Source organism: Hyperoodon ampullatus (assembly GCF_949752795.1).
Source record: "Hyperoodon ampullatus genome assembly, chromosome: 16".
Taxonomy (NCBI): domain Eukaryota; kingdom Metazoa; phylum Chordata; class Mammalia; order Artiodactyla; family Ziphiidae; genus Hyperoodon; species Hyperoodon ampullatus.
In genome coordinates this window covers 14,771,172-14,786,609 of record NC_136929.1, presented here as the reverse complement: position 1 = coordinate 14,786,609, position 15,438 = coordinate 14,771,172, and the positions used below count along the sequence as shown (strand labels likewise).

Below are 15,438 nucleotides of genomic sequence, written 5' to 3'. Positions count from 1 at the left end.
ACAGCAGACTGTCCACTCACTTTCCTCTCTCACCCCTGTCCTATGCCTGGCACTGTTCCAGTTTGGGGGATATGCCGATTTTATCCAAGCCCTTAAGTTATTAATCTAAGGTGGAGACAACACAGAGATAACTCATCAAAATTCAGTGTGGTGAGCACTTTCACAGAGAATTTAATTTAAAAATGCTGCCGACTCAAAAATTAGTGGACAGTAGTTACTCAGCCATGAAAAGGAATGAAATATTGCCATTTGCAGCGCAATGGTTGTACCTAGAAAATATTATTCTTAGTAAAGTAAGTCAGAGAAGGGCAGGATAAATACTATATGATATCACTTATATGTGGAATCTAAAAAATAATACAAATGACTCTATGCAAAACAGAAACAGACTCAGAGACATAGAAAACAAACTTACGGTTACCAAAGCAGGCAGGGAGGGAGGGAGGAACAAATTAGGAGAATGGGATTAACAGATACACGCCACTATACATAAAGTAGGTAAGCAACAAGGGTTTACTGTATAGCACAGGGAATTCTAGGCAATAACTTGTAATAACCTATAATGGAACATAATCAGAAAAAAACTGAGTCACTATGCTATACACCTGAAACTAACACATTATTGCAAATCAACTATACTTCATCAAGTTTTTAAAAAATTAGTGAACAATTTCCAACTGGAGGGATATCGGGAGAATCTGGAGGGAAGCATGTTTGAGGAGGACCTTGATGAATGAGCTAGTAAAAGATTTCTTTATCTAAATCTAGCTGTGATTTGAATTTGGTCAAAGATAGGTTCAGAGAGAATCTTCATGTCCAGGTCATTAAAGTGAAGCTTGGTGTGAGCAGGAGTTAGAGGTTTCATGTGGAGGACCCTCTACAGCAGGGGCATCATCCCTCTTCTCCCAGGCAGCCCACCAGGAAGCCCTTATGGCAGGATGTGCAACCACGGAGCACGAGAGGCAGGTGGTTTCCTTGCATCCAGCCTCCCTGACTTTCCCTGTTGTTTGTCTCTACTTCCCCAGCTCGGAGCCCAGTATTTTCCCACTTATCATCTTCTCTCCAAGGACTCTGGACCATCCGGGCGAACAGTACTGAACAGAAGTTTCAGGAAGTGTTCAACACACACCAGGACTTGCATTCAGGTCTGTAAGTTTCTGGACATGGTTTCAAAGGATGGGAGGTGCTGCCTTCTGAGGCTCGAGTCCTTGTCAGGTGGCCTTGCCGGCCCCCACCTCTCTCTGCGCCTCCCCGGCCCTTCCTCTCAGCCTCCCCTCTGAGCTCCCCTCTTCCCCTGTCACACCCCTGCTTTTCTCCCCTCACTGGCTTGCATTGTCCTTCCATCACTGTGACCTGTGGCTTTCTGTCCTTTAGGGCAGGAGTCAGCAAACTTTTTTTTGCAAAGAGCCAGAGAGTAATATTTTAGGCTTTGTTTGCCATACTGTCTCTGTTGTGACTTTTCAACTTTCCTGTTTTAGCACAAAGACAGACAAAGATAATACATCAGCAAATGGCTGTGGCTGTGTTCCAATAAAACTTTATTTTCAGAACAAGTGGTGGGCCGTTTTTGGCCCCCAGGCTGTAGTTTGCCGACTCTCTTTTCACAGCATGCAGGGCAGCAGATGTGATTGAGGAAAATAATTTCCTGATTTGCCACCCACTTGCTGTGTATTATTCTTTGTATCAGTGAAGTTTTTTCTAGGTAGAAATTTCAGAGTTTCCTCTAAGTCTATAAAATCCTGGCTCAGTTATCCAGTCTTTACTGTATTTTGAAGATAAAGTGGCATTTTGAAAGCCACATGCAGATCCTGTTAGCTGATGGTTGTTTAGATACTGGCTCGTAAGAATAAACGCTATGCAGGGCCCCGCAGTAAATGCAGAAGGTGCTGGAAACAGAGTGTGAGCTGAGCTCTCTGCTACTGGAGAAAAGGGAATAGTTGACATGTGAGAGGATGAGCCTCACTTTGAGGCCCAGCACTGCAGCAAATGTACCAATGAGACCATTTTTCCATGTTCTTTATTATGATTGTATTTCTGTTTATAACCTGTGGGTTGAATTTTTCAGTGCATGCTTCCCACAAAGCCCCTGGACTGATTCCTATGTGTGCCGCATGTTGTCTTCTGTCAAAACCTAACTTTCTGGAGTCTTCAGGCTCCTTGGGTGTGGAGCTTTGCTGTCCTACCTTGTGTAAAATCTTCTGTAGCTCAACTGAGCAAAATGCTGTCCCTCATTAGCAGCAGCTAACATGGTTTTTCTACTTATTTATCATGCTTATTACGGTTCACAAATCCAGAGGCTTGGTTACTGCTTTCGACTACGTCCCGATGGCTCGCTGTGCGTCTGGATGCCATCTGTGCCATCCTTGTCACTGTTGTTGCCTTTGGGTCCCTGATTCTGGCAGGAAGTAAGTACAGATGTGAATGTCTGTGGTGTGCCTACAGTTTATAGCTTTGTTTACAGTTATTAAATTAGACTCTTGCCTTGTCTTGTCTAATATACACTGGTTCTAATAAATTGTATTATAGCATTTATAGTGTGTGATTCCACAGTGTGGTCCATGTGAAGTCATTTGTGTCTTGATGAGACCTTTTATCTTTTTTTTTTTTCTTTCTTTGAATGGGTGGAGGTCTTCGCAACTGTAGCAAGCTGACCTTCTGAACATTCCAGGTAGTGTCCTATAGTTGGGAGGAGAGAACCAAGTTTACCATTAAGCTTTTTGTTCAGCTTAGCACTTTAGGTTTTAGCTTTAGGGCTACTCTTGGCTGTGGGTATTGAGGTGAGAAAGATTCCCTGTAGGGAAGAACAGTATCCTCCCTGCTGTGTGGGTACCAGATGAGCAGGTATTGGCCTGCGTGCCATGAACTCACCATCCCTAACTATTCCATGGTAACAACACTGAATAAGAAACAATGAGAGTAGTATTTTAGATTTAAAAGCACTGGTTCTTAAAACCCATTGCCTGCGTGCCATGAACTCACCATCCCTAACTATTCCATGGTAACAACACTGAATAAGAAACAATGAGAGTAGTATTTTAGATTTAAAAGCACTGGTTCTTAAAACCCATTGCCTTGTTTTTCTTGGTTTCACCTGCAGCTACATTGGACGTAGTAAGTGAAATTACATAATGATTCTTGAAACCGTAATGACGAAAGTCTAAATAATGACATTATTCCTCACCTATATAATACTGTAAAATGTATGTCAATCCTGTTGGGATTAATGAACGCATCTAACAGTCTTTCTAAATTTATAGTGGGCTTTTTTTTTTCACTGCATTATGCTCTCAATCAACAGATAGTAAAAGTATGAGTAATACTATCATTGCATGAAATGATTTAAATATGTAAAGGGGTCTTCGTGGTAAAGAAGGAGCTGAGCAAGGGGTTGAGAATGAGACTGACTTTATTCCCCTTCTCCTTCCTCATTTAGCCTTGGATGCCGGGCAGGTTGGCCTGGCACTGTCTCTTGCCCTCACGCTCATGGGGACGATCCAGTGGTGCGTCTGGCAAAGCGTCAAAGTTGAGAATATGGTGATGTTTATCTAATCTTACTGTTCTTAGCTTTTTCAAGTCTCTTTGCCATTAAATGGCATAAAAGCAATTCGTATGTAAAATAGTAAAACTGTTATTTTTACGTCATAGTTAAAAAAATTTTTATATCCTCCTCCATCTGTTTAAAGTTGATGTAAAATAAAAAATATATATCTTTTTCTCAGTCTTTTGTGTGCCGTATCAGCAGGTTTTATGTTCATCACAAGCTGTCTTCAAATATAATAAATGTCTCTGTAAGAGGGAGGTTCTGAAATCCTGGAGAGAATATAAGCTAATTTCTTAGGGGGTTATTTTTGTTTCTTAATGGGTAATTCCTCATTTTTGGTAAAAGAAGAATTCAGTATTTTGAGGTTTATTTAATTAATAGGTTCCTCTGTCCCCCATTTTAGCATTTGGTCTTGTATGCGTTGAACACCTGAATTTGCTGGTGTCCCTTTTTTCTGGTAGGATAAGCCCCCTCTCAGAATGAGCTATCAAAGGTGTCAAATTAAAGTTGTTTAAAAGGCCTTAGTCAAGGACTTCCCTGGTGGCGCAGTGGTTGAGAGTCCGCCTGCCGATGCAGGGGACGCGGGTTCGTGCCCTGGTCCGGGAAGATCCCACATGCCGCGGAGTGGCTGGGCCCATGAGCCATGGCCGCTGAGCCTGTGCGTCCAGAGCCTGTGCTCCGCAACGGGAGAGGCCACAACAGTGAGAGGCCCGCGTATCACAAAAAAAAAAAAAAAAAAAAAAAAAGCCTTAGTCAATATGTAAATTATACTCTCATTTGAATATTAGCATCTTCTCCTAAAGGGAGAGAAACAATAAAAACAAAATCTTTCCATTTCTTTCCTTAATAGAGTAGAAAGTGATTAATTATTAAAATGAGGTTTGCTGACCATCCAGTTCTGCTCATCTATAACAGATGGCCTTTCTGTAGCAACACTTGACTGATTGGCGTCCATAAGTATTCTTTTCTTTAACAAAATTCTTTTGCTTTTTATTCAGGTGTGAAAAGTGGATCAATAAAATCTTTGCATTCATTTCTCTAATTCTTTAATATAATGTTGAAGGAAGGAGCTGTAAAGGACAGTGTTACAAGGCCATAAACAAGTTTGCAAATCATCAAAGGCTTCATCAAACTCCTACTTCTGTCCTTTGTGTTTGCTAAGACCGGAGATATTCTTAACCATAGAAACGCAGATGTAAAGATATAAAAGCAGAATGCTTCATTTACAATCTCTGAACATCCATGAACAAGACCTTCCCTTCCTAACTCATGTGATGTCATATGTGTTTCAGATGATTTCAGTAGAACGAGTGATTGAATATACAGACCCTGAGAAAGAAGCACCCTGGAAATACTTCTTTCATTGTCCACCACCAGCCTGGCCCCATGGAGGAAAGATTTTCTTTCAAAATATTAACTTAAGGTACAGCTTGGATGGGCCTCTGGTATTGAAGGACCTGACAGCAGTCATTAACTCAAGGGAAAAGGTTTGTTTAAGCCATTTGCCTCTTTAAAATCCAGCTTAAGATTTAGCACTGCATCAGCTGGGTTCCTCATCAGTGTGTCAGGGGGACTCTTTGTTCTTCTTGGATGCAGATTAGATCAGTGACATTGTAGGTGAATCTTTCTTGGAAACCGACCATGGAATGGGGATCCCAGCATTTCTTTCCCTGTGTGGTGAGCTGCCTCACGGTGGTTGGTGGGCCCTGGAGCTTCTTCGAAATGCAGAATCTCAGGCCCACCCAGACTTCTTGACTCAGAATCACATTTAAACAAGACCTCCCAGTAAAGTCGTTTCTCTCCCGTAGGCAATTTTTTTTTAATTTATTTATTTTATTTATTTATTTTTATCTTTGGCTGTGTTGGGTCTTCATTGCTGCGTGCGGGCTTTCTCTAGTTGCGGCGAGCAGGGGCTACTCTTCGTTGCGGTGCACGGGCTTCTCATCGCGGTGGCTTCTCTTGTTGCGGAGCACGGGCTCTAGGTGCGTGGGCTTCAGTAGTTGCGGCACGTGGGCTCAGTAGTTGTGGCTAGTGAGCTCTAGAGCACAGGCTCAGTACTTGTGGCACATGGGCTTAGTTGCTCCGCGGCATGTGGGATCTTCCTGGACCAGGGCTCGAACCCGTGTCCCCTGCATTGGCAGGTGGATTCTTAACCACTGCGCCACCAGGGAAGTCCCTCATAGGCAATTTTTGATGACTGATAACCTGTGATTTCCAAGAAATGTCCTTTGACAGTTTGCAGTTAAGCTCATGAATCACCTAACCCCTCTTGTGTCTTAGCATGTGGCTCTAGAAAGTTCTGTGCCACTTACCCTACAAATTTACTTACTTTTATATTCTGCAAATCATGCCTTTACATTATAATCTAATTCTGTGTGATTCCAGTGCATTTATTTGCATCTTTTCAGTGGAGTCTGTCTTCATCACAGGCAGTTTTCATCCTGCTGTCTGGCCTTCCCCACACCAGCCTTCTGTGGGCACTACAGGTATTTCACCACAGGCTCGGCCCTGCCTGGGCTCGGAGTCAGAGACAGCCCAGTGTAGCAGTGTATGTGCAGTTCTTTCACTACCTGACGGGATCAAAAATTACTCTTGCTGCCCGAAGCAGGGCACTAGGTCTGTTTGGCCTGTTTCCCAGGCACCATGTGCCCACTTAGCTGCAGGTTTCTCTGCCAGCCCAGCTGTGGGTGCCAGTTCTTCCTGCTGACAGCCAACTCACCTGAGCTCAGGTACCTGTGTCCATGTCATGCTTTAACTGTCTGGCATAGGGTCTATATGGTAGGCCTGTTCTTTTAACTGCAGCTACACCTCTCCCCACTTTCTCTTCTAGCTACACAGAGGGACATAATAAGCTGCCAGGCCATCCAGGTGATAAGGAGGCCATCAGCAGAATGGAAAAGAGGCCGATGCGCGTGTATTTGAGTCCCGTCCTGTGACTTACGGGCTCTGTTATTTCAGGCAGACTAATTAATCTTACTAAGTCTCAATCTTTTCTTTTGCAAAATGGAAGTGATAGGACCTAACCTCTAGGGTTGTTGAACAACTTAAACAAGATAAGACACTTACAGCACCCAGCATGGAGACTAGCATAGAGTAAATGCCTGGACAAAGATTGTTGTCATTTTCAGAGTGTGTAAAATGACCGTAACCACTTATACTGTATCAGTTGTCTGCCCCATGAAAATGTGAGGTTGGCCATTTGCAATTGTATTTATGGCGGTAGGATCCATCTGCCATGTCTTTTCTCTGTCCAACTTATCATGTACCTAAATAATATGGTAATCAATTTTCCATAAATTTCTCCAGCTTGAGTTAAAAATCTCAGCTCCCTACATAATGCCTCTTTGTCTCAGGACACCACAGGTAATACAAATAATACAAAGGCAAATCCAATACAGATCCTGCTGTCAACATATACAATCCAGTTGAAAAAATAAGAAAAAGGTCATATTAGCTTTGTAAGATAGAAGGAAGTCATCATTTTTATGGAACTTTAGAAAAAGATGGTATCACATCTATTAGGGTTGAGAGAAGTCCACAGGAGGGGTCAGGGAGAGCATTTCTGAGGGATTAGTCTGGTGAGGCAGACTTAGTGATATATGGTTAGGGTTTCAGCAGGTGGAAATGCACATGGAAGGCATTCCGGAAGGTGGGACCAGCATGAGCAAAGGCACGATGCCTTGATTCAGTGAATGAAGAACCAGGCACCTGCAGAGCATTCAGGGAAAAGAACTGCCATGTGTATAGCACGCATTTTCACATTCAGCCGTCACAACTACCTAGTAACCCCAGGGAGGCTGCCTCGTGGAGATGGAGGATGGAGAGGTTAGAGGGGACAGTTTTGTAGCAGAGACTTCCCGGGGTGGAGTGACGGGCACAGAGCCACCTTCGGGAGTTTAATCTGAGAAGTGGGCGCACATGGACCAGAATGGGCAGATGCGGAAGGCAGGGAGCCAGTAGCTGCTGGGCCTCCAGCAAGACGTCAGGGTAAGTGATTCCACTTTTTGGAATCAAACTGATGTCAATTAAAACAAAGTTATAACACCTAGGTTTGTGAATGTGCACCTACATTTATGAGTGGGAGTAGAAAATGGTATCCGGAATTCCCTGGCAGTCCAGTGGTTAAGACCCAGCACTTTCACTGCCATGGGCCCGGGTTCAATCCCTGTATGGTTAGCTAAGATCTCCCAAGCCATGCAGCACGGCCAAAAAAAAAAAAAAAAAAAGGAAAACAAAATATTATCATATTTCTGGAGGGTAGGTTGGCGCTACTTAACAACTTCCTCTGAAAATGTTCATACCTGTTTATTATCAATTGCACACCTAAGAATTTCTCTTAAGGAGATAATGAAGGGTGTTTGCAAAGATTTAGCTTCAATGATATTTAACAGAGTTACTTATAATAGCAAGATATTGGAGACCATCTCCCTATCCGGAAATTGGGGGTTTGTTAAATAAATGATCACACATACTGTAATATTATGTAGCCATTAAAATAAATACTTTTATGAAATACTGACTGAAAGCAGATTACAACAGTATGTTCATGTTAATCCCATTCTGTTTAAGTTTATGAGCTTGTATCTTCAAGAACACATCAACATACAAGTCTAGAAGGTAAAAACATCAACATCTTAAGAATGGATTTTTTTTTTTTTTTTTTTGCGGTACACGGGTCTCTCACTGTTGTGGCCTCTCCCTCTGCAGAGCACAGGCTCCGGACGTGCAGGCCCAGCAGCCATGGCTCACAGGCCCAGCCGCTCCGTGGCATGTGGGATCTTCCCGGACCTGGGCACGAACCCGCGTCCCCTGCATTGGCAGGCGGACTCTCAACCACTGTGCCACCAGGCAGGCCCTTAACAATGTTTTTTAATCAGTGCTAGGGTATAGCTAGAATTTACTTTTAAAATTCATTTGCACTGATTATGATTAAGGAAAGAGTTTCAAAGGAAGGAGACTCAGTGAGGGACTGAGTCATGAAACATTGCAGTAGTGGAATCTGCAAGGCTTGACACCATGCTGGACTCAGGGAAAGCTGGAAGTAAGGTGGACATTGTGAGCCCATGAGCCTGAGAAAGAAGGAATGAGACTAAAGTGGGGAAGTCAGAGGAAGCAGCTGTTTTGTGTGGGGCATTGGGTGTTGATCATGTTGAGTTTGACGTACAAAGAGAGATCCAGGTGCAAATGTCTAACAAGTTGGTGTGTTAGTCAGAGGCCAACCCTGGCCTGTTTGAGAAAATAGAACGGGTATGTCACAAAACACTGAAATAAGACTGTCTCGAAGTGTCTTTGGTGTTAGGAATGTAAACTTACTGATACTGGTGACACTCTCCACGGGCAACTGGAAAAACCCATTGGTGTCCTGGGAAAGACTTCCAGAGTGTATTTTGATAACTGAATGGTAGAAATAGCCAGAGCAAATTTTCTTTGAGTTGCCTTTTTCTCAGGCGCTCACGTTGTGAGCAGCCCTCGGTGCTCCTGCATATCTCTGCCATTTACCAGGAGTCTACAAATGTTCCAGTTTGCACAGATGGATCAGTTTCAGTAGAGCTGATAGTATGGGAACATATGCACATTCTCACAGACACAATTCTCGCCTGTGTCCTGATGTGTGTTGGTTTACATCTGAGAACACCCAGAAATACAGGCATACCTGGTTTTATTGTGCTTCACAGATCATGCATTTTTTACAAATTGAGCATTTGTGGCAACCCTGCAACAAGCAAGTCCATTGGCCCCATTTTTCTTACAGCCTTTGTTCACTCCCTGTCTCTGTGTCACATTTTGGTAATTCTTGCAGTATTCCAAATCTTTTCAATATTATTATATCTGTTATGGTGATCTGTGGTCAGCATTCTTTAATGTTACTACAACCCAATGAAGTCTCAGATGATGATTAGCATGTTTTTTTTTTTAGCAATAAAGTATTTGAAAATTAAGGTATATACATTGTTTTTCAGATATAATGCTATTGTACACTTAGTAGGCTACAGTATAGTGTAAGCATAACTTTTATATGTACAGAGAAACAAAAAAATTCTTATGACTTGCTTTATTTGGAGATATTCACATTATTGTGGTCGTCTGGAACCAAATCCACAATATGTTCAAGGTCTGCCTATACACAGAACACATGAGTCATATATATATACACGCACTAGGGCCTGCCTATATGCAGAGAATGGCCCATCTATATTACATATATTAGGGTTTAACATAAGGTATAAAATGGCTACAAAATAATAAAATTAGCTAAACTCACTTTTCTTACATTTAATCTCTATAGAGATAAATTCTTTTTTGAAATGCTATGATTGATTTTACAGACAAAGATTCGAAACTTTGGAGGCATTCAAATGAGAAAATATGAAAAGTTCCCAGCATTCTGATTACATGCTCAGAAAGACTTAGTTCTTCTCTGTTTAAAGCTGTGAGTTTAAAAAATTTGCTGAATAAATTTACAAATGATTGAAAAGCATGTCTTACACCCCACATCAATTCCAAATTTCTGAATAGAAATGAAATCTCTTGGGAAGCTCCCACCACGGAGCTGGGCAAGCTTATTGATTAAAAAAAAGGCCAGTTTCTGTATAGTACATGTTTGGATGCACACATTTAAAAGCCAGTTTTTACAGTATAGTTTTATTCCTGACCAGCATTTTACCTGCATTATATTGATTCCTTAATCTTATTCTTAATGCACTAAATTTCTCTCTACTTTGGCTTTAATAACTAGACTGAAACTTGCATGTATCTTTCCAAGGAGCAATTGTAAATATTAAGGTGTTTATAAAATGACTTTTGAACTGCTCAGATGAAAGGTCCCATATACATAGCAAATGTTGTTTGTGTTGCTGTTGATCTCATTATGTGTATTTTGTCTGCTGCCTACTGTCTTTTACGACACTGAGACCTGCATTTTATAATTTTAAGATGTTTCCTTTCAAGATAGGGTACAATTAAGATATTTAACATCAGGAAGTGATTTAGTTTCTCTACCAAAGAATAATTCCTCTTAAATAATAGATCCCTGAGAAAATGAGTACTTGTTTATGTCTAACACTTCTTACTTGACTTGTTGACATCTCTGTAAAATTACCCACATAATTCTCAAGGTCAAAATGCCTAGACAGTAGGAATAAAGCTAATTTAAAAGTGAACTTCTTATGGGCCACTTAGGGTGGGGTCCCCAACCCCCCGGGCCGCAGACTGGTACCAGTCGCAGCCTGTTGGGAGCTGGGCCGCACAGCAGGAGGTAAGCAGCGGGCGAGCAAGTGAAGCTTCATGTGCCGCTCCCGATCGCTCACTCGGGCTACCGCCGGAACCGTTCCCCACACCTCCAACCCCGTCTGTCCGTGGAGAAATTGTCTTCCACGAAACCAGTCCCTGGTGCCAAAAAGGGTGTGGACCGCTGACTTAGGAGACTGCTAGCTTTGTTTTTTTTTAGTTTCTCATATATATATATATATATATATATATATATATATATATATATATATATTAACATCATTATTAGAGTATAATTGCTTTACAATGCTGTGTCAGTTTCTGCTTTATAACAAAGTGAATCAGTTATACATATACATACGTCCCCATATCTCTTGCATCTCCCTCCCTCCCACCCTCCCTATCCCACCCCTCGAGGTGCTCACAAAGCACTGAGCTGATCTCCCTGTGCTTTGTGGCTGCTTCCCACCAGCTATCTATTTTACGTTTGGTAGTGTATATATGTCCATGCCAGAGACTGCTAGCTTTTCACTGCCAGTAGATTGAGTCTGTTATTTTTAACTCTTTTTGGGACCAGGGGGTCTCAACCAGGGGACATTTGTCAATATCTGATATTTTTGGTTACCAAAATGTGGGAGGTGCTTCTGGTATCTAGTGGGTAGAGGCCATGGCTACTGCTAAACATCCTACAGTAATACACAGGACGGGCCCCTGACCCCCCAACGGTGAATTATCTAGCCCGTAATGTCAACAGTGCCATGGTTGAGAAACTTATAGACTACTCTTTATATAGAACGTTAAAAATTCATCTTCAACAGCCAGGGTTTCTCCTGGGTTTGTTGCATATTGTGAATTCTTAATCCCTCCTGGATCTCTTTACAGGTTGGCATTGTGGGAAGAACAGGAGCTGGAAAAAGTTCCCTCATCGCTGCCCTTTTTAGATTGTCAGAACCTGAAGGTGAAATTTCCATTGACGGGATCTTGACAACCATAATTGGACTTCACCATTTAAGGAAGAATATGTCAGTCGTACCTCAGGTATGCATGTCAGAACATTCTCACATGTTCTTTTTATAAGGCACCTAAGTTTAACTGCTTTTAAGTTGATTCGTTTTTTCAAATTGCGTGAAAGTGTTGATCCGTTTTCCCCCAATAGAGCATATTTTTAGCAGCAGGTGTTTTCAGCAGATACTTTCCTCAGATACCAGGGTTTGTTTGTTCTTTCGTTTGTTTTGTGTGCATGTGATTTAATAACTAACCCAGACAGATTTCTGGACTCACACTTCCTCAGGTGCCACAGTTTTATCCACTGATATAACCACATAATACTGAGAACAAAATGCTAAATGATTAGCTTAGCACTGGAGAGGTTCCTATAGAGAAACACGAATTTTAAGTGTCTTAAAGATGGAATTGTGCTGTAGGAAATAAAGCTACCTTTTCAAAGGTGATTATCTCCCTGGAAGGCTTTGTGAAACTGTGGAGCTTTGAGGATTACAGGGTGTATTGATGCTCTGGGGAACCTTTTAGAATTCAACCCTTAATAAATGATTAACCAGGCAGGCAGTACAGAATAAATAGGAAGAGCACAGGACATGGAGTCCCATCTCTGTGCACCTCAGTCTTCTCCCCCTTACAAGGTAACTGACAGGACCAACTCATCGAGCTGCTGTGAGGACTACATAAGTCAGTGCGTGTGGAGTGCTTCCCGTAGACCCCATACACAGTTGCTGTGATGGTGGAGCGTTGAACGGACCTTCTCTTCCTGGGCTCTGATTCTGTTCTCTTTTGTTCTGCTTCTTAAAGATGTATGACTCAGGTGTTGTTTTAGAGATTGGATTATATGCACAGTAGAAGCTCCTGCCATTCCTTATGGTTCACCCACCCAACATAATTCAGTGAATATTTATTGAGTAATTACTATCCTACAGGTATATACCCAAGGGCAACATAGGCCCTGTGCCTTCATCTTCCATCCTGCCCTCTGCTTTGACAGCCTTGCTGATTTTGTTTTTTAATTTTGAGGGGTTTTTTTTTAATTCTCTACAATTATCTGGCCATCAAGGGAAGCTCAGAAAAACACCCTCTTGAGATGAGAAACACAAAGATGAGACGACACAAAAAGATCCAGGCACATGTTCATCCTGGAATGTGGGTATAATGAGCTCTGTAATGCCTGTTTATTAAGAAGCACATAGAACATGGCACCCAAAGGAAGGAGAACGTGGACTTGTGTCTTATGACTGAGTACAGCAGTTGCTACCTACCCCTGGCCTCTAAAATACCTGGAATTACTGTAAGTAATTTTGAAATCAAGATATTCCTTCCAGACCACAATGAGATGCCACTTCACACCCCCTTAAGATGTCTACTGTCAAAAAAAAAAAAAAGAAAATAACAAGTGTTGACTAGGATGTGGAGAAATTACAATCCTCATGCATTGCTGGTAGGAGTGTAAAATGGTGCAGCCACTGTGGAAAACAAGATGGAGTTTCCTCAAAAGAGTTAAAAATCTAATTACTATATGATCCAGTAATTCTGCATAAGGTTATAAACCCAAAAGAATTGAAACAGGGTCTTGAAGGGCTCTCTGTACAAGCATGTTCATAGCAGCATTATCCTCAATTGCAAAAAGGTGGAGGCACCCAGGGGTGCATCAACAGATGAATGGATAAACAAAATGTGGTACCTATATATACAATGCAATATTATTCAGCCTTACAAAAGAAGGAAATTCAGACACATGCTACAACACAGATGAACCTTGAGAACATTATGCCAAGTGAAATAAGCCAGTCGCAAAGGACAAATACAGTATGATTCTACTAATATGAGGTACCTAGAATAGTCAATTCATGGAGACAAGAAGTAGAATGGTGGCTGCCAGGATGGAGAAGTGGGAAGTTGTTGTTTAATGGGTACCGAGTTTCACTTTTGCAAGATGAAAGGAGTTCTGTGGCTGGATGGTGGTGATGACTGTACAACAATGTGAATGTATTTAATACCACTGAACTGTACACTCAAAAATGGTTAAAGTGGTAATTTTATGTGTATTTTACCACAGTTAAAAAGAAATTTTTTAAGAGATCCCTTTCAGGAAAAATGGGAAGAACTTTTCAGTACATATATAATCCCTGTATTTAAAGATTCCCTCTGGCTATTAGATTCATGACTGAGTGATTACAGTAGAAAATAATGAGTTTAGATTCCCAAGTTTTAAGTTTTGACTGTACCCATTTCTGAAATGGCCAAATGAGACTATTTAGCAGCAATAATGGGCATGTCTCTAAAGTTCTTTCATATTCTCGGATGAAAGGATCTGGAAGCGTGCCCTGCATTATCTTTAATTTAGTTTCTTAATAAGAAACGGCTGTATGTTTGTGTACGTAAAGAACTCTATAAAGAAAGAAAGGTTGGATGATTCTTGGCTCTGCCGAAAATGTTTGGAAGCACATCTGAGCAAAGACTAAATATACCTTGACATCACCAGGTTTGGGTTCTATTCCATCAGTTTCCACCCTACTTTTGAGCATGCTCTGTGTACACACTCCAGAGAGTGTGTTTATAAAACAATGCTAAGCTTTGTATCCATGTAGATAATGATGACCAACCACTGTAAGCACAGAACCTTTATTTTCCACTTTTTATGAGTTTGTCTCCAGGGCGCAGTGTTGGTTGATTAGAGGGAGAGAATCTGTAGACACTGTGCAATGTGTAAAGGTCCCAGGAAATCATTCAGGAGGCAGCCAGGGATAGAATATTTAAGAGCGTAGACTGAGTGTCAATATGACCTACATCTTTATTCCTTTTCTGCCTCATACGAGTGTGTGACCTTGATGAAGTCACTCGGCTTCTAAGCTTCATAGTCCTCCTCATTCTTAAACCAGGTCTGGGAACTACTGCCACACAGATTTGCTGTGAAGATGTAAGTGGGTGTGAAAACATTTGTGGCCCATGCCTCGTTCTTGGGAACACTCAGTCGATAGGAACTATCATTGTTCTTAAGGATCAGGGCACTAAACTTTTAGGTATTATTTCTACTTATATAAAAAGAGTAACACATTCTGGGCTGACTTTGCTCTTTAATTTCTGTTAATGTGTCCTTGGTGATTTTCTTTATATTTATTGCTTATAATAAAAGCCAAATTGTTTCCATCAGGATTGCAGCCTATATGGAAATTCAAATATGGGTAACACTATGAAAAGTTGTATTCTTCAAATAACTCACACATGCTAAAGAGTATAAACATAAACCTATGTTTTTTAATATACAAAATTATAATTTCTAAAAAAAACCCAAATTGTTTATATAAATTTAAAGAGTAAAGCAAAAAAAAAAAACAAAAAACACAGGAGTTTTGGGGAAAAGCATTAACAGAGAAATGTATCTAATATTTTCTACCAAGAACAAGAAGAGAGAATACCACTTTTTTGTAGTCTTGTGATTTCTGGCTCCCCTCCCACCAGGTTCTTTCCTGACTACCACCCTCTACCCACCTGTACTTTCCAGCTCCCACCAAGACCTCCGGCATTGTTTTCTCATCCCTCCCCACATTCTCGACTATATTCTTCCTCTCCTTGAAGAGAGGGCCTGTCTCTCTCATTTCTGTTGCTCTAGTGCTTGTTGCAGGCCCTGACAAGTTACACAAGTATTAATAATAATTCCTAAC

General features: G+C 41.3%; 1 protein-coding gene across 1 annotated transcript in view; it reads left to right on the top strand.

Annotated features, from left to right (window-relative positions):
* Window positions 1-15,438, top strand: part of LOC307064891 (ATP-binding cassette sub-family C member 4-like) — a gene marked incomplete at both ends in the record, with an annotated part of 116,222 nt that overhangs the window by 54,681 nt on the left and 46,103 nt on the right. The window contains 5 exon segments of the mRNA XM_079721614.1: window positions 1,026-1,145; window positions 2,295-2,405; window positions 3,434-3,534; window positions 4,834-5,028; window positions 11,651-11,806. Of these exon segments, the coding sequence (XP_079577740.1) occupies window positions 1,026-1,145; window positions 2,295-2,405; window positions 3,434-3,534; window positions 4,834-5,028; window positions 11,651-11,806 (683 nt within the window).